General features: G+C 44.4%; 1 protein-coding gene across 7 annotated transcripts in view; it reads left to right on the forward strand.

Moving 5' to 3' along the window:
* Nucleotides 1–7119: 7119 nt before the first annotated feature.
* Nucleotides 7120–20417, forward strand: part of KIF25 (kinesin family member 25) — a 107745-nt gene continuing 94447 nt past the window's right edge. For 4 of the 7 annotated variants that reach the window (XM_077120873.1, XM_077120867.1, XM_077120872.1 and 1 more), the window contains exon 1: nt 7976–8065. In XM_077120873.1, coding sequence (XP_076976988.1) covers nt 7994–8065 — 72 coding nt within the window. In that variant the 5' untranslated portion in view covers nt 7976–7993. Of the gene's footprint in view, nt 7322–7975; nt 8066–8405; nt 8502–20417 lie in introns of those variants that run through there. The other 3 variants (XM_077120874.1, XM_077120871.1, XM_077120870.1) reach the window with 3 other exon arrangements.

The raw sequence follows: 20417 nt of genomic DNA on the forward strand, positions 1-20417 counted from the left end.
CTGGTAAACTGTCCGAAGTCCTCTACATCTTTGAGGATGAAGAATCTGAATTATTTAAATGAACCTTTTGGTAATTTATGATGTTTCTTGCTCATTCTTTTAAGTTGTTTAATTCATCTTTTAAGGTAATCAAGGAGGTCTGGATGCTGCATTCTACTTATTAACCTTTAAATAGGTCATTTCAGACATACTCTCAAAAATAATTTGTGTCCCCTATGGCAAAAAAAAGAAAAAAATCTGAATGAATCTAAACAATGAAAAAAGAAAATCAAGAAATCAAACTCAAATTTAGGAAAGAGGAACATGCAAATGTGAGAACCACAGAAGCTAACTTAGTTGTAATCAAGTCTCGATTATGGCTCTCCACAACCCATCTTTCCCCTCCCCCGCCAAGATAATCAGTTATCTGTATCAAAACAGGAGGAAACTTACAAGTACCTTAGGGAGAAGGTTTTTCCTAATGTTAAATTCTAAGATTTTCTCACATGGCCCTTTATACAGATGACATTGACAAAGTTCTTTATTCAGTAAAGGCAGTGTTTGTGGGGCTAACAGTGATCTAACTGATTGTCTCACAGTAGATATACCTCCATAACACCTCAGCTAGGCTCTGGGTGGGAAACAGGTAATAGAGCATTTGAGTTTACCCTGCTGGCCAATGCCTGGAAAGATGGCATTCTATATTGCTGATTTACATGGATTTATCTTTTTATTCTCAATCATATCATCACATTGTATTGCTTTTGTCACTCTCTACTAATTCATTCATTCTTTAATGACAGAGGTCAAGTCTTTTTTCCCTCACCTTTGTAGCCTGGGGCCCTAGCACAGCTCCTGGCATGTAACATGCTTACTCAATAGTTGCTATGTAGACAAATACATTTGAACCTAAATAAGAAAGCAGTAAGAACATCGCTTTGTTAGGAAACACCCTGGAATAGGAGACAGAAAACGAGTTCTGCCACTAATGAGCTGTTACTTAATCTCCGAACCTATTTCCGTGTCCTAATAATAAAGATGATCTAGATTAGTGTTGTCCAATAAAAATAGAATGGAAGTGTTCTAGTTTGCTAGCTGCTGCTGCAATGCAATACACCAGATATGGGATGGCCTTTTTTTTTTTTTTTCTGCACGGGCAGGCACCAGGAAACTGGAATGGCTTTTAAAAAAGGGAATTTAATAAGTGATAGTTTACAGTTCTAAGGCCAAGATAATGTCCCAATTAAAACAAATCTATAGCAGTGTCCAATCGAAGGTATCCAGATAAAGATACGTTGGTTCAAGAAGGCCAATGACATTCAGGGTTTCTTTCTCAAGTGAGAAGGCACATGGCGAACACAGTCACAGTTTCTCTCTCATCTGGAAGGCACACATGGTGAACATGTATCTGCCAGCTTCCTCTCCTGGCTTCCTGTTTCATGAAGCTCCCCAGGAGGCATTTTCCTTCATCTCCAGAGGTCACTGTCTGGTGGCTATGTTGTTCTCTGCTCTCAGAGATCCCTTTAATTCTCCAAAGTGTTTCCTCTTTTATAGGACTTCAGAAACTAATCACGAACCACCCAAATGTGTGGAGACACATCTCCCCTAATCCAATTTAACAACCCCTCTTGATTGGGTTACATCTCCAGGGAGATGTTATAATTACATATAGTATTGAATAGGGATTATTCTGCCTTTACGAAATGGGATTTAGATTAAAACATGGCTTTTCTAGGGGACATATATCCTTTCAGACCAGCACAGACAGTCACATGTATTTCAAGCTTTATAGCAGCTACATTTTTTTTAAAAGTAGGAACAGATGAAATGAATCTTAACATATTTTATTTTACCCAGTATATCCCAAATCTTTTTGTTTCAACATACAATGAATACATAATAAATTCAACATACAATGAATACATAAAAAATGAGGTATTTTACCTTTTTTCCTTACAAAATCTTCAAAACCCAGTGTGTTTTTTACCCTGACGGCACATCTCAGTAGGTGCCAGCCCCAAGGCAAGTGCTCAGCAGCCGCTTGGGGCCAGTGGCTCTGGAATTGCTCAGCACAGGCTTCAGTGATGGCTAGATTGTTTCAGTTCTCTACAAGAAGAGCAGCAAGGGGATGTGGTGGGACACTCAGTGACCGCTTTAAGTTGTATGAAATTATGGATGATCTGATCGTTCTAGTCACTGCTGTTGTTATTAAGTTAAATTTCAAAGGTAATTTTAGATTTATTTTATCATCTTTTCCTGAATCCAACTTTCGTCTTACATAAGGCAAGCAGTGTTTTTGGATAAGGAGGGCAAGAGTTCAAATTCACTCAGCATCTGTTGACTATTTGCTGATCTGCGCCACATACCTTGCCAGAATTGGAAAAGTGGGGCCATGGCCTCAATCCGTTATCTCTGAACACTGTGTGCTTTTTTTCCTTATTGTCTGACATCAAACAGTGAGTTGCGGATGTGAACTCTAAACAAACAGCAAATGATTATAGCATAATTAGTTTATATGGCAACTTCTGGCTTACACTTTTGATGTTCTTAAATATGAAAAACAGTTACAGAATTACTTGGCAGAAATTCATATAAATTTTTATGGCTTACTTATTGCTACTTGGTGAATTCATTTAAAATTTGTGCATATGTTTACATTATATTCTCTAGGAAAAAATAAAATGACTTCTGGAATATTGCTGTGTCAAAATCCCAGCCATCACTTGAGGCTTCATTCAAATATTGCTGCCTCTGTGGAGATTTTCTAGAACTACCTCTCCTTCCCTCACTTGGAAGTGATTCCTTACAATACTTAAGACCCATAAAAACGAAGGGAAAGTTATTTACAGCTGGCATTAAGATTTACTTTAAGGAGAGGCATTTATTATTGCTTTAGACAGAATGCAGTGGAGGAGAGAGCAAAGAGTACAGGAGAATGTGAGAAAGGGCACTCTGAAAGAAGGACCCAGAGAAGCAGACTGGGGTAAGGTAGCCAAAACTGATTTCAAGTTGTTTGCATGCACTGGGTGATAGGACACTGTCTCTATCCTGTGACACCTAGCTTTTCAGTAAAGCCTGTGCATTTTTTTTGTGCAAGTGTTCTGTGTAGATGTCACTAGAAAAGAGACCAAGACCCCCTGTCTTACATGACATGCTATAAAATCTGTGAAGAAATTCAGAGAAGAGGGGATCATAGCAATGGAAATCTTGGTGAAGACTTTAGACTTCCTTAGTGCATGGAATGGGAATTCAGGCTCAGCTCAGAGATTTCAGCAGACAGAGATTGTGGCTGTCTGTCATGGGTGTTGTGTCTCGGCATTAACTGCATGCAGTCTTAAGTGTGCGTGTATGTCATGTCTTCTTCCCAGGATTACATACTCCCTGTGGATGAGGGCTACATCTCAGTAGTCTCAAGAATCTCAAATGCCTTTTACATAAATGCATCAATATTTTGTTGCGTGAATGAATGCTTTCTGCAGGAATCCCTGATTCATTCTCTATCCCTTTAGAATTTTAGTAGGTAGTAAACTGACCCTCAGGTATGCTTGGACTTAAGTTGGAAAAGAAGCCAGTTCAGTCAATTATAAAAGTTCTAGAAATTTATCAACACCCTTAATAGGTCAATTTTTATTTCTTTCATTGCCATCAATTTTTTTGTTGAATAAACATTGGCTATGTCTAAATAGCAAATTTCTGCTTTTGTGCTTTATATTATTTAAGGAGTACATGTGTGTACTATGGTACAGAAGGCTTATAAACAAACAGCAGTGTTCTCTACTGTTCTTCCCCATTCTCAGTCATCCCCAAATAAAAAAACATATTTCTTTTCATTTTTGGACCTAAAATGCACAAGATATTCCTCAGTTCATGCCACATAACTGTCATTTGTTGATTTACTGTCTCCAACAAGGCCCTCACTTGTTTTATTTTTTTCCCTTCATCTCCAGTTCTCACCCGCTTTCCCTCTCCAAACAGACCCCACTCTAATGTGTTTGATAACTGGTCTTGAATATGGATGTACCCTTATGTAGTGTTCTGATGTGTGTATATGTAGTTTTAAGTTACATAAATGATGATGGGCTGTAGATCTTGTCTGTTTCTTATTTCATTTAACACCCTAACTAATCTCTCTGTACTTCTAGTTCATTGTTTCTGTCTGCTGCGCACTCTTCCAGAGTATGTCTCATCCACACATGACTGTGCATCTCCCTGGTGACAGACTGTTAGGTGGCCTGTCACACCCTGCTACTAAAACCTGTGCAGTTGTGAATATCCTTGATGTCCCCCTGTGCACCCATGCTAGAATTTCCAGGAGTAGGATTCCCACATCGTCTGGTATGCACATATTTAATTTTACTACATAGTGCCAGAAGGTGTTCCAGAATGGCTTTTCCAACCCAGCAAGTGTGCAAAAGGAATCTTGCCTCATATCCCATAAACTCATTTGCTGATGTAAAACCTTTCTAATTAATCTGATAAGCTTTTTGTTTACCAAGTTTCAGCAGTCTTTACTGATTAACATACTATATGAAAGATGAGGTTTTATTTACAATTTACAGGTGAAGGTGGCTTGGTAGTGATGGAGGTAGTGAGACGGGGCTAGATGTTTGAATCTACTACTAGGCTTTTTTGATAGATTGCATGTGGTATGGGAGAGAGAGAAGAATCAAGGATTCCAAGATTTTGGGCAGAGGAATGATGTTGCTATTTACTGACTTTACAGGCAGATGTGGGGAGAGCATAAGGAATTCAGTTTTGAACAAGTGTAGCTCTTGAACATCCACTTAGACATGATGGTTAGGCAATTGGATATATGGGACTGGAATTCAAGGGAAACACAAATTTGGAAGCTGTCAGGGTATAGATGGTGTATAAAACCATGAGATTTGAGACTGGATGAGATCGGCTAGGGAGGGAGCATAAATACAGAGAAGAAAGGGTCTGAGGACTGAGCCCTGTTGCTCCATGATGGTGTGAGGGTGGCAGCAGGGAGATAGAGGGGGTGGTGGGGACAAGAAGCCAGCAGAGACTGAAAAGGAATCACCAGTGAGATAGGAAGAAAACCAAGAAAGACTGGTGCCCTAAAAGTCATTTAAAAAGTGCTACATAAGGAGGGAGAAATCAATTGCAAATGCTGCCAAATCAAGTAAAATGAATTGCTTATGGGATTTAGCAATAGGGAGGTAATCTGTGCCTTAACGACAGTAGTTTTTGTTGGAGGAGTTGAGGGGGAAACAGGCTGGAGATGATTCATGAGAGACAGAGTAGGAGAATTATAGCTAGCAAGTACTGACACGTCTTTGAGTATGTTGTAAAGAAGAGCAGAGAAAAGATGCAGTAACTGGCGAAGGATGTGGGAACAGGGAGGGTTTCTGCAAAGAATGGGTGCCTGTTTTATACACCCAAGACTAGGATTTACTTGACATATGAGCTGGAGACAAAAGATTGTTTTTCCCCTTATACATTAAAGATGTATTTCATGTTTCATCAGCCTTGCACTGTAACTCTTGACTCTGTCAGGTAAAATGAGACATCTTTCTCCACACCTTTGCTTCTGGAGTCTGAGAGTGGGGGGCCTCGGGTGGGGTGGTGGAAGGGGGGCTGAGCAGTCCTGCAGACAGGCTTTGAGCCACCACCCCTCAGACTCTGCTAACGGGGTGGGGATCTGCTGGGGAGAGGGGCTCCTGCACCGCTGCCAACCTCTCATGCCAGAAGCTAGGTCTCCTTTTTAAAAGATATTCCCTGGTTCTACTTCTCACCTTCCAGGAATCTGGAAAAAGCTGGAATCTGCCAAAGACACTATCTGTCCTCTCTACTTTCATGAGTTTATTCCCTTTTATATTTCTTTTAAATCACTTCACTGTGTCTTAGGGAGAAAAAGAAGAGAAAAGTGTGCACTTATTGCACCTTTCTTTTTTATTTTTTCTTTAGGTATTTTTGTCAAATGGCCCTTTGGGTTCCATAAAAATATCCTGTATCCAAAGAAAACATCTTCATATGAGAAAGGAAGGCATATCCATTTGGGAGCTTTCAAAATTGAAAGGAAATAAATAGTAGGTACTGACACCCAATGAGGCTTATAATTTATCTGGAATATGGAACCCACAATATTAGTCTTCAAATCTAGCTTTGTACCCACCTCATATGAAACCATCCAGTTAATGAATGGCCTTTTAGAAAATACATAGAGCACAGGAGCTATTTGTTTTTTCTTACAGACATGATTCTAGAAACTGACTGCTTGAACATAACCATAAAACAGACACTTTCAGACAGTTAAGTATACTTGATTTTTCTAAGCAGTGATATGATTTTAAAAACAAGAAATTTATCATCACTCATTTATTATTATTACAAACACTTGGTGGTCATCTTGTATGTGCCAGATATTGTGCTAGGCCCTGTAATACGGAGTTCAAGACAGTCACTGTCCTACAAAATTCATCAATATTTGCCATTCTACCCAAGTACCTGTGAATGACCTTGATTGGAAACAGGGGCACTGCAGTTGGAATTCATTAAAATGAGGTTGTCCTGGAGTCAGATTGGTCCTTAATCCGGGATGACTGGTGTCCTTTTAAGTGCAGAAAGGACACAGTTGGACAAGGGGGATGCCCATGTGGCAGGAGAGGCACGGAGGTATGGGGCAATAGCCACATGGCAGCAGAGGCAGTGGGAGAAATGCCCACGTGGCAGCAGAGACACTGGGGGAGATGGCCACGTGACAACAGAGGCACTGGAAGGAGATGGCCATATGACAGCAGAGACACCGGGGGGGGGGAGGTGGCCATGTGACAGAAAAGACACAAGGGGGAGATGGCCACATGACAACAGGCACTGGAGGGAGATGGTCACGTGATAGCAGACACACTCAGGGAAGGTGGTCATGTGACAGCAGAGATACTGGGGGGAGCTGGCCATGTGACAGCACAGGCAGTGGGGGGCATGGCCACATGGCAGAACAGGCACTGGGGGTAGATGGCCACGTGACAGCACAGGCAGTCCATGGCAGCAGAGATGGGGAGGTGGCCATGTGACAGCAGAGATCCTGGGGGAGGTGGTGACGTGACAGCACAGGCACTGGGGGTGGTGGCCACATGAAAGCACAGGCACTGGGGGTGATGGCCATGTGACAGCACAGGCACTGGGGGGAGATGGTCACGTGACAGCACAGGCACTGGGAGGTGGCCACAGGGCAGCTGCCGTGAAGGTGGCCCCAAGGGCACTGGCACACCACCAGAAGCTGGAGGAAACAAGGGAGGGCTCTCCCTGCAGCTTTCAGAGGGGCACTTCGCTGTGGACAACGTTCGTGTGGACTAGGGGACTCCAAAGCTGAGTCCATGTAAGTCTTGTTCAAGCCCTTCAGTGTGTGGTTCCTCCTCTCATGGCCCTGGGAGTGGAGGCACGTGATTTGGCCACCCACACTTGTCCTGCGTCTGTTTCTATGGACAGTGCTGTGAGCGGCCATGTCAGGGTCTTACAGAGTTGGGGGGGAAATGGACACCGATCAGTATGGAGCACTGCCCACTCTGTCCAGCTCTTTCCTGGACTCAAGCTAGTTTTGTCCCCACGTGTGGCCCCTCGGCCACCCAGGGGATGTGGGCTTTCTGGGAACACCCTGCAGGCCTACTGGCTGCCCTCCAGTAAGCCGTCCTCAGAAAGGGGTCTTTTCCCCGCCAGGCCTGCGCAGGCCGTTTCATTTCACTTTCCAGCCACAGCCGCCACCGAGGCACTTCCTTGTCCCGCCTCAGGGCCAAAGGCCGTCAGGTGCCTGCGGGCCTCGCAGCCGCCTTCCTGCGCTGGGTCAGCCGCTGTCCACGCCGCCGCTGACCGCTGCCACTGCAGGGCTGAGCCGCTCCGGAGAACTGGCCCTGTCCACACCCGGTCCCCAGCTCTGCTCCCTCCCGGACCTTGGGCCCCAACCCCGCCCCGCCCCTCCCGCGACGCCCCCACCGCCCCGCGCCCCCGCCGCAGGCGCGCACGCGCAGACGTTCAGGCCGTCGTGGGGTCCAGCATGCCGGCGCCGGGCGGGCGCTGGGGCTGCGGCGCTGACCAGCGCGTCCAGCAGCTGCGGCGCCAAGTGCGGGTGAGTCCCGGGGCCCTGGCCGCCCGGACGGCGGCGCCCATGGCTGATGGCGACGTTTGACGCCCCCTCCTCGGAGCCTCGCCGGGCAGGGACGGCCGAGGCCCTCGGGTGTGTCTGCGCCTCAGGTGACCCTGACCGTCGGGGAGGCCGTGAGGGCGCCAGGACTGCGCGGCCGCCTGTGGGTCCCTCTGGCTCTGCCGGGCACGTGTGGAGGGCTGCAAGACCCCCCCGTTAGAGCGCGCGTGGGGGGCTGCGAGACCATTAGAGCTCGCGTGGGGGGCTGCGAGACCCTCCCCGTTAGATATCGTGTGCCGCCACCCCCCCCCCCCCCGTTGGTACCCACTCCTCATGCGCTGTCCCTCGGGCTTCTGTGGCCTCCCGCGGGCTGCCTTCACTTCTGTCCCGGTGACTGCCATCCTCTGTGGACCCCCAAAGGGTATTACCTCAGTTCCTCAGGAGAGCAATGTGGATGTTAGCATACCTTCTTAGAAAGAAACTTTTGTGGTTTTTTTTTTTTTATAAAATACACATTTCAGTAGGTTAACTAAGTTTTGGGCTGGGCAGACATGCCCTGCCCCAGGTGTCTCCAAGCCCTGGGTGTCCCCTCACCCCGGGCAGGGGCGCCGCCAAGGCCGGGTGGCTGCAGGTGGTCGTCCCAAGTCCAGGAGGTGAGGGCAAGCACGGTGACTGGGCCGGATGAGTGGAGGGCAAGGCATCGGGGAGTGCCCTTGAGGCCGCATTTAGATGCAGCCAGGGTGGCTCGGGCGCCACATAGGGGACGCCGGGGCAGAGGGGCTGTGGAAGAAGGGGCCCTGCCCACAGCTGGATTTCACCTTCTACCCCCAGGACAGGGAGAAGCCCAGCTCCTGGCCTGCCCACCAGCCCCTGGTAACCCCTGGCAGAGCAGCCCGACACCCAGACACTCAGAGGGGAGCAGGTGCCAGGCCTGATGCTGCATCTCCCGGCAGTCAGCAGTCCACCGTGCCCCTTGGATGGGCTGGGCTCAGGCTCTGCCTTTGTCACATGGCCCTCACCCTCCCTCCTGCTCTCTCCCTCTGTGTGTGTGTGTGTGTGTGTGTGTGTGTGTGCGCGCAGACGCATGCTTCTCTGTCTCCATTGAACTGTGTCCAAGTTCCCTCTGCACGGGAGGAGCCTGGTGGCAGACTGAGGCATGGCCCCGTTTGGCCTCATCTTAACTTCTCAGGTGGCCGGAAGCCCTGTGGGGGGAGGGGGGACAGGAGGAGTGGCCGGCAGCGACTGCTGGACAGGCAGCACCATGGGCAGTCAAGGGGGTGACACTGAGAGGCAGCCCCAGCCCAGGGCCACCATGCAGGGTGTGGTGTAGGTGCCATGATGGCCGGCGCATGGCTTGGTGCGGTGCTTGGTGTGGTGCTCAAAACCCACAGACGGCAGGCGGTCAGCGGGGCTCAGGGTGGCGGGGTGGGCGATGGTTGACCAGGCTCAGCCAGGGCCTGTGCAGTGGGCCCGGCGACAGGTGCTTGGGCCGGAGGGCTGCACCACCGTGGCCTTGGTGACTATACAGTGGCCAGCCAGGACGTCCCCAGGCCACAGGAGACGGCGCAGCTGATGGGGTTGGCTGGCCCACCCAAGCCTAGACTGGGCATGGAAATGCTAAATCACGGCTTTAACAGCTGTGGAAAAGATGGCACTTCTGACGTGTCCGTATAGGTGTCCAGGCCAGCTGCGGGGCCGTGGACTTCACAGGGAGCTGTTGGGAGAGGGTCCAGCTCAGACGCTCATGTGCCACAGCAGAAACCTCAGAGTCCCTTCTGGCCAGAATGCAGATGTGCAGAAAACAAACTGGACAAATTGCAAATGAACTTTCTTGCATTTGCTTGTCGCCGAATAGAGACCCTTTGATTTTTCCCCTCTTCTCCCCTCATTCTTATTTCTCTTTCTTTCTTCTACCTTTCCTTCCTTTTTACCTAAAAAGGGTTTACTCTTTCAAGGACTTTAAACAATCATGTTTGGATTGTTTTAGTTTTCTGACTTTGGTGAGGTGGTTTCATTGAAAGAAGGAGAAGGTGTAGGTTTATTTAGTTTCACAGTTAAGATATCCCAAAGATTAGAGGAGCAGATAATTTCAAATTTTTAAAAAACATCCTGTTTTCACATTGAAGAGCAGCGCCTACAAAATATTGTATATTCGAGACAAAAAGAAGCAGCAGTGATATCTTGTTCTCTAATTCATTGCCTAGTTAGTGTTTGTGAAACTTTGCGCTTTTAAGGACTTGTGGGATGCTCACCCCTAAGCATTGCCTCTCCTTCACCTTTAATCCTTGTGAGCACTGCCTCGGGAGCTGGGCCGCCATTATCCTTGTAGGAAATACTTAAGCCGTTGTTGCTTTTGAAAGCACGTTTTCCTCTTCCTGTGGTGGCTGAGGTGGATGGGGCAGCCTGGTTAGATAGTGTCCAGACTTCCATCCCAGGATTTGAGTTAAATTGCTTTTTTGCTAATGAGTGGGCTAGTTTTGGGCAGGTTTATTTTTCTTGCTGTTGGTCATTACTAGTGGCATTAATTTGAGAGTGTGGGCTGGTGAGATTAATTTATTTTGATATCCCAGCTAGAGGTACGGCCTTTGACCGGAAGAGGTTGGTTGTGATTTACCTTTTCTCCTCCTGTCCTTTTTCCTCAGTGAACCCCAACAGTAGTTTTAGTCAGCATCATTCACAATGGACTTGATGTTCTTGTAGGTTATGCCCCTAATTAAAGCTCAAGCAGGTGTTTTCTCTAGGACAGATTAAAAAGTACTTAAAAGGATGATTAGGTGGGTTTGTGGCACAAAAAAATGCATTGATGTCAGCTGATGTAGGCTGCTAACCCTGTGGCACTGAGCGTTGGATTATTTAGGGAAGACTTTCTAGGCAGTGTTTTCAAGATTGTAGCTATGCTATTGCTTATCTGTTGGAGAACATCCCAGATTTGATTATACTGTGTGCCTACAATGTTGAGTCTCAGGATTTGGGGAAGAGTGGAATTGTTCAATGCATTGCTTCTATCCTTGGAAAAGTTGAAGTCTGGGAGTGTTAATGCACATGCCACTATGACTTCCTCTACTGAAAGAACTGACTTATGCCAGAATATTTTCTGGCACATAGACAGTTGGCTTTGATGGGTTGATAAATTTTTGTAAGATGGGAAACATCTGAAATTTTTTTCTCCTCCCATAGTCCCATCTCCAATACTTAAAATGATTTAGATTGTCAATTCTGATGGCCCAGTACAATGTTCCGTTAGATTTTTTTTTTTTTTTTTGGTATGGGCAGGCTCTGGTAATTGAACCCCAGTCTCCGGCAATGGCAGGGGATAATTCTGCCACTGAGCCACCATTGCAGTGTCCCCATTAGATTTTTTTGCGGGCAGTGCATGGTCCGGGAATCAAACGCGTGGAAGGTGGGCATTCTAACCACTGAACTACCCATACACCCCCCCATTAGATTTTAAAACAATGCACAGGGCTTGAGTTTTCTCTCACTTGACTTTAAAAGGAAGGTTAATTCATAACATTTATCCTCTTTTGTAAAATTCTGGTATGAAAGTCTCATCTCTCCAAAAATGCTATTTACAAAATATTTATGCACATTTTATAATCCTAAATTCTTATTTGAGAATGTGAAAGTATAATGGACTTAAACAGTCTTATTGAGTGCCAAGAATAATACAGAAAAGGAAGGTAGTTGAGGAGTGAACCTATAGGGCTCTAATCTTAAGATAGTAAAAATCTATAAAGACCCTACTGTTTCTTGAGTATTCATCTTTAAACAGTCTAAATCTAAGCTTAGAAGAAAAGTTTCTGTGATGGTCAGTTTCATGTGCCAGCTTTGCCAGGTGATGATGCCCAGTTGTCTGGTCAGGCAAGCACTGGCCTGACCATTGCTGCAGGGGTACTTCATGGCTGGTTGATAAACTGGAAGGCTGGGGTATTAAATCTTCAGTCAGTTGATTGCATCTGTGGCTGATTACAGCTGTGATAATCAGCTGTTCACACCAGCAATAACCCAGTCAGTGGAGTGCTTTTAAGGAAGAAGAGAGACTCTTCGCTGCTTTTCCAGCCAGCGAGCCTCTCCTGTGGAGTTCATCCAGACCCTTCCTTGGAGCCGCCAGCTTCACAGCCTGCCCTGCGGTTTGTGGTTCCTCCATTCCCACAGTTGGGTGAGACGCCTCTATAAATCTCCTGCTTACAGATCTCTCCTACTGGGTCTACCTCTCTGGAGAACTCTGGCCAATACAGTTTCACATTGAGCACCTTTAACCTTCTGATAAGCTTCAGCTTCCTCTCGCCAAGACAAGAGTGCTTGAGTCCCAGGAGACTGAAGTTTGAAGAATTCACTCATTTTGTAAACTTCAAGATATCAAAATAGATTGTCATATGTAAATGAGTCTTCTGAGATGACCCTGCCTCTACTTCTGTAACCATTTTGCCTGGAGTATCTAATCAGCACAGTAAGAATGCTCCGCTGAGACCGAGACGATACAAAGAGCCACGCCTTACAGAGCCAAGCTGGAAATGTTAAGGATTTCATCTTTATCTTAGACAATGTGAAGCTATTGAAGAGATTAAGAAGAGAGAGGAGACATGATTAGACCCAAATTTTGATAGTGTCACTTTTTATTTATTTATTTATCTTTTTATGAACACTCAATGTTAAAGATGTGAAATACATGGAAGCTGTTGCTTGTGAAGTCATTTGCATGCTTTAGCTACAGAGATGCAACATTTAATTCATTGCTATATATGAGTGCAGATTTTCTTCCTGGGCCGTATGATTTAGGGTTTATTCTCTTTACCAGACTCATGATAGCGAAATCGTACAGTATCTATCCTTTTGCGTCTGGCTTATTTCATTCAGCATTATGTCCTCTAGGTTCATCCGTATTGTCATGTGCTTCAGACCTTAGTTTGTCTTACTGCTGCATAATATTCCATCATATGTATATACTACATTTTGTTTATCCACTCATCTGTTGATGGGCACTTAGATTGTTTCCATCTTTTGGCAATTATGAATAGTGCCGCTATGAACATTGGTGTGCAAATGTCTGTTCATGTCACTGCTTTCAGCTCCTCTGGATATATGCTCAGTTGTAGTATTGCCAGGCAGCAGGGCAACTCGATATTTAGTTTCCTAAGGAACCACCAAACTGTCTTCTGTTGTGGCTGTATCCATTATACATTCCCACCAGCAGTGCATAAGTGTCTCAATTTCTCCACATCCTCTCCAACATTTGTAGTTTCCTGTTGGTTTAATAGCAGCCATTCTTACAGGTGTGAGTTGGTATCCCATGATTTTGATTTGCATCGCCATATGGATAATGAAGATGACCATCTCTTCATGTGCTTTTAAGCCATTTGTATTTGCTCTTTGGAAAAAATGTCTATTCATATCTTTTACCCATTTTATAATTGGGTTGTTTATTTTTTTGTTGTTGAGCTGTTTAATTTCTTTACATACATAGGACATAAAACCTTTACCCAATATGTGGTTACCAAATACCTTCTCCCATTGAGTTGGCTGCCTCATCACCTTTTTTGAAAAACTCCTTTGAGGCACAGAAGCTTTTGATTCTGAGGAATTCCTATTTATCTATTTTTTCTTTAATAGCTTATGCTTTCGGTGTTAAGTTCAAGAAGCAAATCCTATCACTAAGTTTTGAAGATGTTTCTCTGTATTTCCTTCTAGGAGTTTTATGGTACTGGCTCTTCTGTTTAGGTTTCTGATCCATTTTGAGTCAGTTTTTGTATAGGAAGTAAGATAGGGGCTGTCTTTCACTCTTTTGACTAGGGGATATCAAGTTTTCGCCCAAGCCCATTTATTAAAAAGACTATTCTATCCCAGTTCAGTGGATATGGGGGCCTTATCAAAGATCAGTTGTCCATAGATTTGGTGGTCTATCTCTGCACTTTTGATTCTATTCCACTGGTCAGTCCTTCTACCTTTGTGCCGTACCATGCTGTTTTGACCACTGTGGCTTTATAGAAAGCTTTAAAGTCAGGAAGTGAGAGTCCTCCCACTTTGCTCTTCTTTTTCAGGATATCTTTAACTATTTGAGGTTTCTTTCCCTTCCAAATAAATTTGATAACTAGCTTTTTTCCAAGTCTTCAAAATAGGTTGTTGCAATTTAATTGGTATTGCATTGACTCTATGGATCAATTTGGATAAAATTGACACCTTAACAACATTCAACCTTCCTTTCCATGAGCACAGAATGTCTTTCCATCTATTATGATCTTCTTTGATTTCTTCTAACAATGTTTTATAGTTTTCTGTGTATGGGTCCTTTACATCCTTTAGATTCCCAGTTAAGTTTTTTCCTAAATACTTGATTATTTTAGTGGCTATTTTGAATGGAATTTTTTCCTTAATGGTCTCCTCAATGAGGTTTTTGCTTGTGTATAGAAACATTACTGATTTTTATATATTAATCTTGTATCCTGCCACTTTGCTGAATTTTTTTTTTTTAGCTCAGGTTGCTTTATGGTAGATTTCTCAGGATTTTCCATAAATAGGATCTTATCATCTGCAAATAATGAAAGCTTTATTTCTTCCTTTCCTATTTGGATTCCTTTTATTTATTTCTCCTGTCTAATCACTCCAGCTAGGACTTCTAGTACATGCTGAATAATAGTGGTAGCAGAGGGCATCCTTGTCTTGTTCCCGATCTTACGGGGAAAGCTTTCAGTCTCGCACCATTGAGTGTGATGCTGGCTATGGGTTTCTCATATCTGTCCTTTATCATATTGAGGAAGTTTGCTTTGATTCCTGCCTTTTGAAGTGTTTTTATCAGTAAAGGATGCTGACTTTTGTCAAATGCTTTTTCAGCATCAGTTAAAATGATCATCTGATATTTTTCCTTTCGAATTGTTAATGTGCTGTATTACATTGATTGATTTTTTTGCATTGAACCACCCTTGCGTTCCTGGTAGAAACCCCACTTGGTTGTGACATATAATTCTTTTAATGTGTTGTTGGATTCAGTTTGCTAAAATCTTCTTGAAAATTTTCACATCTATATTCATTAAGGAGATTGGTCTGTAATTTTCCTTTCTTGTAGTGTTTTTATCTGGTTTTGGTATTAAAGTGATGTTAGCATCACACATCGAGGATGGTAGTATTCCTGTTTCCTCTTTTTTTTTTTTTTTTTGGAAGAGTTTGAGTAGGATTGGCGTTAGTTCTTTTTAAAATGTTTGGTAAAATTCTCCTGTGAAGCCATCTGCCCCTGGGCTTTTCTTTGTTAGAAGATTTTTAATCTCTTTAATTGTAACTGATTGCTGAGATCTTCTGTTTCTTCTCCAGTCAGTGTCAGTAGTTTGTATGTTTCTAGGAATTTGTTCATATCATCCCAGTTGCCTAGTCTTTGGCATATAAGTATTCATAGTATTCTCTTATGATTTTCAAAATTTCTTCAGGGTCTATGATAATGACCCCCATCTCATTTCTGACTTTGTTTGTGTTCTGTCCCCTTTCTTTTTTTTTTTTTTTTCTTTGTTAATTTAGGTAGGGGTCCATCAGTTTTGATTGATTTTCTCAAATAACCAAATTTTGCTTTTGTTGATTCTTTTTATTGTTTTTTTGTTGTTGTTCTCCAGTCCATTTATTTCTGCTTCATCTTAGTTATTTCTCTTTTTCTATTTGCTGTGGGGTTAGTTTGCTGTTATTTCTCTAGTTCCTGCAGGTTAACAGTTAGTTCATCAATTTTTGCTCATTTTTCTTTAATGTAGGCATTTATGGTGATAAATTTCCCTTTTAGCACTGCCTTTTCACATCTATAGATTCTGATATGTTGTATTTTCATTTTCATTCATCTCCAGATATGTACCAATTTTTCTAACAACTTCTTCTTTGACACTGATTATTGAAGAGTGTATTTAATCTCTATGTATTTGTGAAAGTTCTAGTTCTTTGGTGATTATTAATTACAAACTTGATTCTGTTGTGATTAGAGTAAGTGCTTTGAATATTTTTAATCTTGTTTAATTTTAAAAGACCTGATTTGTGTCCCAGCATATGATCTATCCTGGAGAATGTTCCATGAGCATTAGAGAAGAATGTATTTCCTGATATTTTGGGGGTATAATAGTCTATCTATGTATTAATTAGGTCTAATTCATTTATCACATTATTTAAATTCTCTATCCTTATTGATCCTGTAACTGTTCGATATATATATATATATATATATATATATATATGGGAGAGTGGTGTTTTGAAGTCTCCCACTATCATTGTTGAAGCATCTATTGTTCCCTTCAGTTTTGCCAGTGTTTGCCTCATGTGCTTTGTAGCTCCTTGATGGGGAGCATAAATATTTATGATTGTTACTTGTCTTGACGAATTATCACTTTTACTACCTTTCTTGTCTCTTATGACATCTGTGTGTTTAAAGTGTATTTTTTTCTGCTATTAGTATAGCTACTTCTGCTTTGTTTTGGTTACAACTTGCATAGAACATCTTTTTCCATCCTTTCACTTTCAGTCTATTCATATCCTTGGGTCTATGATAAGTTTCTTCTAAGCAGCATAAAGATGAATCATATTTTTAAATTCATTCTGCCATATTTTTTAATTCATTCTGCCAATCTATGTCTTTTAATAGGTGAATTTAGTCCATTATCTTTCAAAGTTATTACTGTCAGGGCAGTTTTTGAATCTACCATCTTATCCTTTAGTTTTTGTTTGCCAGATCTATATTTTCTTTTCCCTCTCTCTCAAGTTACCCACGCTGATACTCTTTAATTCTGTACCCTCCTCCAGACCTCCCTCTCCTGTCTTTTATTTTTCAGCTGAAAGAACTCCCTTTACTATTTCCTGTAGGGCAGATCTCTTGTTGGCAAATTCTCTCAACCTTTGTATTCTGTGACTATGTTAATCTCTCCCTTGATTTTATAGGACAGCTTGGTAGGATAAAGAATTCTTGGCTGAAACACATCCTCATTCAGAATCTTAAATATTTCATATCACTGCTTTCTCACCTCCATGGTGCCTATTGAGTAGTCTGAGATCAGTCTTATATGTCAGGTTCTAAACGGTAGCCGACTGAAAAATCAGAGAAACTGAGTCTGAGTTTAAAATTTTATTGTCCCGGGGCGACGATCCCAGGTCCGGGTGCTCAGGGTGTGGGCCGGGGAAGTCGCGCCCCCCCTAGGAGCGACAGGGTTAGATATAGGCTAGCTAGTGGGGGTGCTGACGATGCCTACGGGGCCTCCTGTGGTAGGTTAGGAGTTTCACGAGCTTTAGGGCCGGGGGCATAGCTATGGGCCATGTGCAGTGAGGAGGTCCTTTGTTTGTCAGGGCAGGTCCTGATTGGCTGAGTTTGAACAGCTGTATGCCCAGATGTTCACGGTTTTAGTTTGGGTGGGGGTCTTCCAGCCAGAGGCTACCGGGCCAGGCCTTACATTCCAGCCTTTTTGATATAATAGGGCGTCGTAGTCTTTCTGGCTACTTCCTGCGGAGTGGCGGCGTTGTTGGGTAGGGGGTTTTAGCTAGCCGGTGCTTCGACTGGAAGGGGGGCATCAGGGTGTAGCAGCATTTGATTGACTGTCACCCAAGAGAGTTCTTTGAGATGCTCTTGTAGGAACCTTAAAACAAAAGGAGCGAGTATTAACAGGAGGCAGATAACTAAAAATGGGTTGAGTATTGGGTTTAGCTATGTCAGGACAGGGGAGTTCCACCAGGAGGATGATTGGACAGCAGCCTGTTTTCCTTTAAGGTCTTTTTGCAGTTTCGTCAGAACATTGAGGTTCTCCTCTACTAAGCCACTTTTGTTGATGTAGTAACAGCATTGTTCCTGCAGAAATAAACAAGTGCCGCCTTTTTCAGCTGTTAAAAGGTTACGTGCTCTTTGGTTTTGTAGGGTTACCTGCACCAAGGAGGTGATTTGCCTTTGAAGGGAGGCAAGGGATGCTTTTGAGGCACTGATGGCTGCATTCAGTTTGTCCTCAAGGTCTGCCATGGCCGTCAAGCTATGGCCTAATGTGTCCCCTCTTACACCTGCAGCGGCAGCTGCAGAGGCAAGAGACAATCCTACAAGTACAGGTAGAAAAATCGCCCCCCTGCTGTGAGGATCAGGGAGAAGAGACAACAGCTCAGCTTCCCCATAGAGGTTTAGCTGGGGAACTAGAGTTGCTGGGATGCAGGGCAGGGGAGAGGAGGAGTTTATGGTTTTTGTAAGTGTTCCGTTGCACCAGAAGAAGTGTGTTTCCACATGGAGTGTCTTTTCCACCATGATAGTTGCGTTACATGTGAAGTTTGATTGTGCTGCAACATAACAAATGCTGAAGCTAGAAAAGTGGCTTTTGAGCAGAGGTACTTGAAAGGAGTGAAATTGCTGGTCATGCCCATTTTGTGTGCTGGTATTAAGGACTTCTGGTAATGGGGCAGCTGCCCAGAGAGGCTTTTCAAGGGAGGCGCAAATGAAGCAGGTAGAGGCATTAAAAATGTGAGTGGTATTGAGTGTGCTTGTAATTAAGTGCAAAAAATTTTTCCAGGTGAAGGGGTTTCGGGGTTTTGCAGATTGCAAGATTTGTTGGACCTGGGTTTTGCCTTGCTAGATTACGTCTTTGATTTCCAGCAGAGTATTTACTGGCTCGGCGATTCTAGGGCAATAGCTTTGGACTATGAGCCATTTTCCCTGTGGGTGGGACCACCTGAGATCTTTATAGACCGCTGCCGCTTCACCCTTTTCCCATCTGGGATTCCATGGGTCTGCTATTCTTAATTCCAGGGATTGGTTGGGGTGGCGGGTTAGTGAGCAATCTGGGTTTGGCAGCAGTATAGGCCCCCCGTACTGGCTACCCTGGTAGCATTTGTTACCTGCCCAGGGTATGGTTATTCTGCAGGAATAGTAAGGACACCCTCCATATGTTTCCGGCCACCTGTGGCAGTAGCCATGTTGCTGCTTATAAAGGAAGCATAGCGCAGGTGCGTTCTTTGTTCCCGGATCCAGGCGGCTTTTACCCTGATCAATGATGATGGAGATAGGCGTTTGACACCCTTCTATTGGACAAGTAGCTACCCAGACATACACCTACCTGCAAGTCGGGTCGGTGGAGCTTAGGGGTGGTGAATAGGAGAAGAGTGAGGAGAAGGACCGTGTGGGGGCCCACGATGGCGTGTAGGACGAATTCGGGTGGGGGATAGTGCAGTGGCCTTCCACCGGTCTGATGATGTCAGTGGGCAAAGCTTAAGACGAGACAGATGGATCCACGTACTATGTCCCAAGAGTTTTGCTGCCATAGGGGTAGTGAGTAGGACTATATATGGGCCTGACCACCTACGTTGTAAAGACTGTGGTTTTAATTCATGGAGTAGGACGCTGTCACCTGGCTGTAGGGTTTTGCTGGGCAGGCATGTAGAATTACCTGTCACGACTGGTAAGGCCTGGTCCGCATGCTCGCGGAGCAATTCCCTTAGTAGGGAGAGGTAGGGCAGGTATGTTGCCAGAGGAGGTGGGTTGGTAGGAAGATTGGGGAGAAGAAATGGCCTACCGTACAGGAGTTCGAATGGGCTGAGGCCTGTGGGCTCCAGTGGGGCAGCACGACTGCGAGTTAGTGCCAAGGGAAGAAGCTCAGGCCAGGAAAGTTTTATCTTAACTGCTAGTTTGGTTAGGTGGGTTTTGATGATCCTTTGTGCCCACTCTACCTTTCCCGATGATTGTGGCTGGTAGGGGATGTGGAGCTTCTACACGATTCCCCGCGACCACGTTATGTGCTGAATGATGCAAGAGTTGAAAGCCGGCCTGTTGTCGGACTGGATGGTGTTGGGTAGACCGAACCATGGAATAATTTCCTGGAGTAGAAGGGAAGCGGCCATTTCCGCAGTCTCCTTGGTGGTGGGGAAGTCTTCAATCCAGCCTGAGAAGGTATCCACAGAGGTTAAGAGGTAGTGGAATTTTTTGTGAGTGGGCATGTGGGTGAAGTTTAGCTGCCGGTTTTGTCCAGGGAGGTGACCCCGTAACTGGTGAGTGGGTAGCCCTGGTCGGAGGGCACCTTGGGATATAGTTTTAGAGCAGGTAAGACAGGTCTTGTGTGCCCTCCTAATAGGCTCTAGTAAAAGGGGGGAGGAAAAGAGCGGATAGAGAAAGCGGTGAAGTGTCTTAGCAATCTTTACCTGGAGGAGGATCCATCCTTCCTGTGATATAGTGCCTCCCTTTTTAAATAGGTTTTAGTCCTAATCGGTGGGCTTTAGAGATTGGAAACTGGGGCCATGATGGAAAACAGGAAGACTGAGTTTAATAATAAATGGAGCATGATGTGTGGCCACTATAGGTTTCGATGTGTCCCAGACTTCAGGGTCAACTATGTCTGGTGGGAGTGGCGAAGATAGATCCTTT

Source organism: Tamandua tetradactyla, chromosome 11, assembly GCF_023851605.1.
Source record: "Tamandua tetradactyla isolate mTamTet1 chromosome 11, mTamTet1.pri, whole genome shotgun sequence".
Classification (NCBI taxonomy): domain Eukaryota; kingdom Metazoa; phylum Chordata; class Mammalia; order Pilosa; family Myrmecophagidae; genus Tamandua; species Tamandua tetradactyla.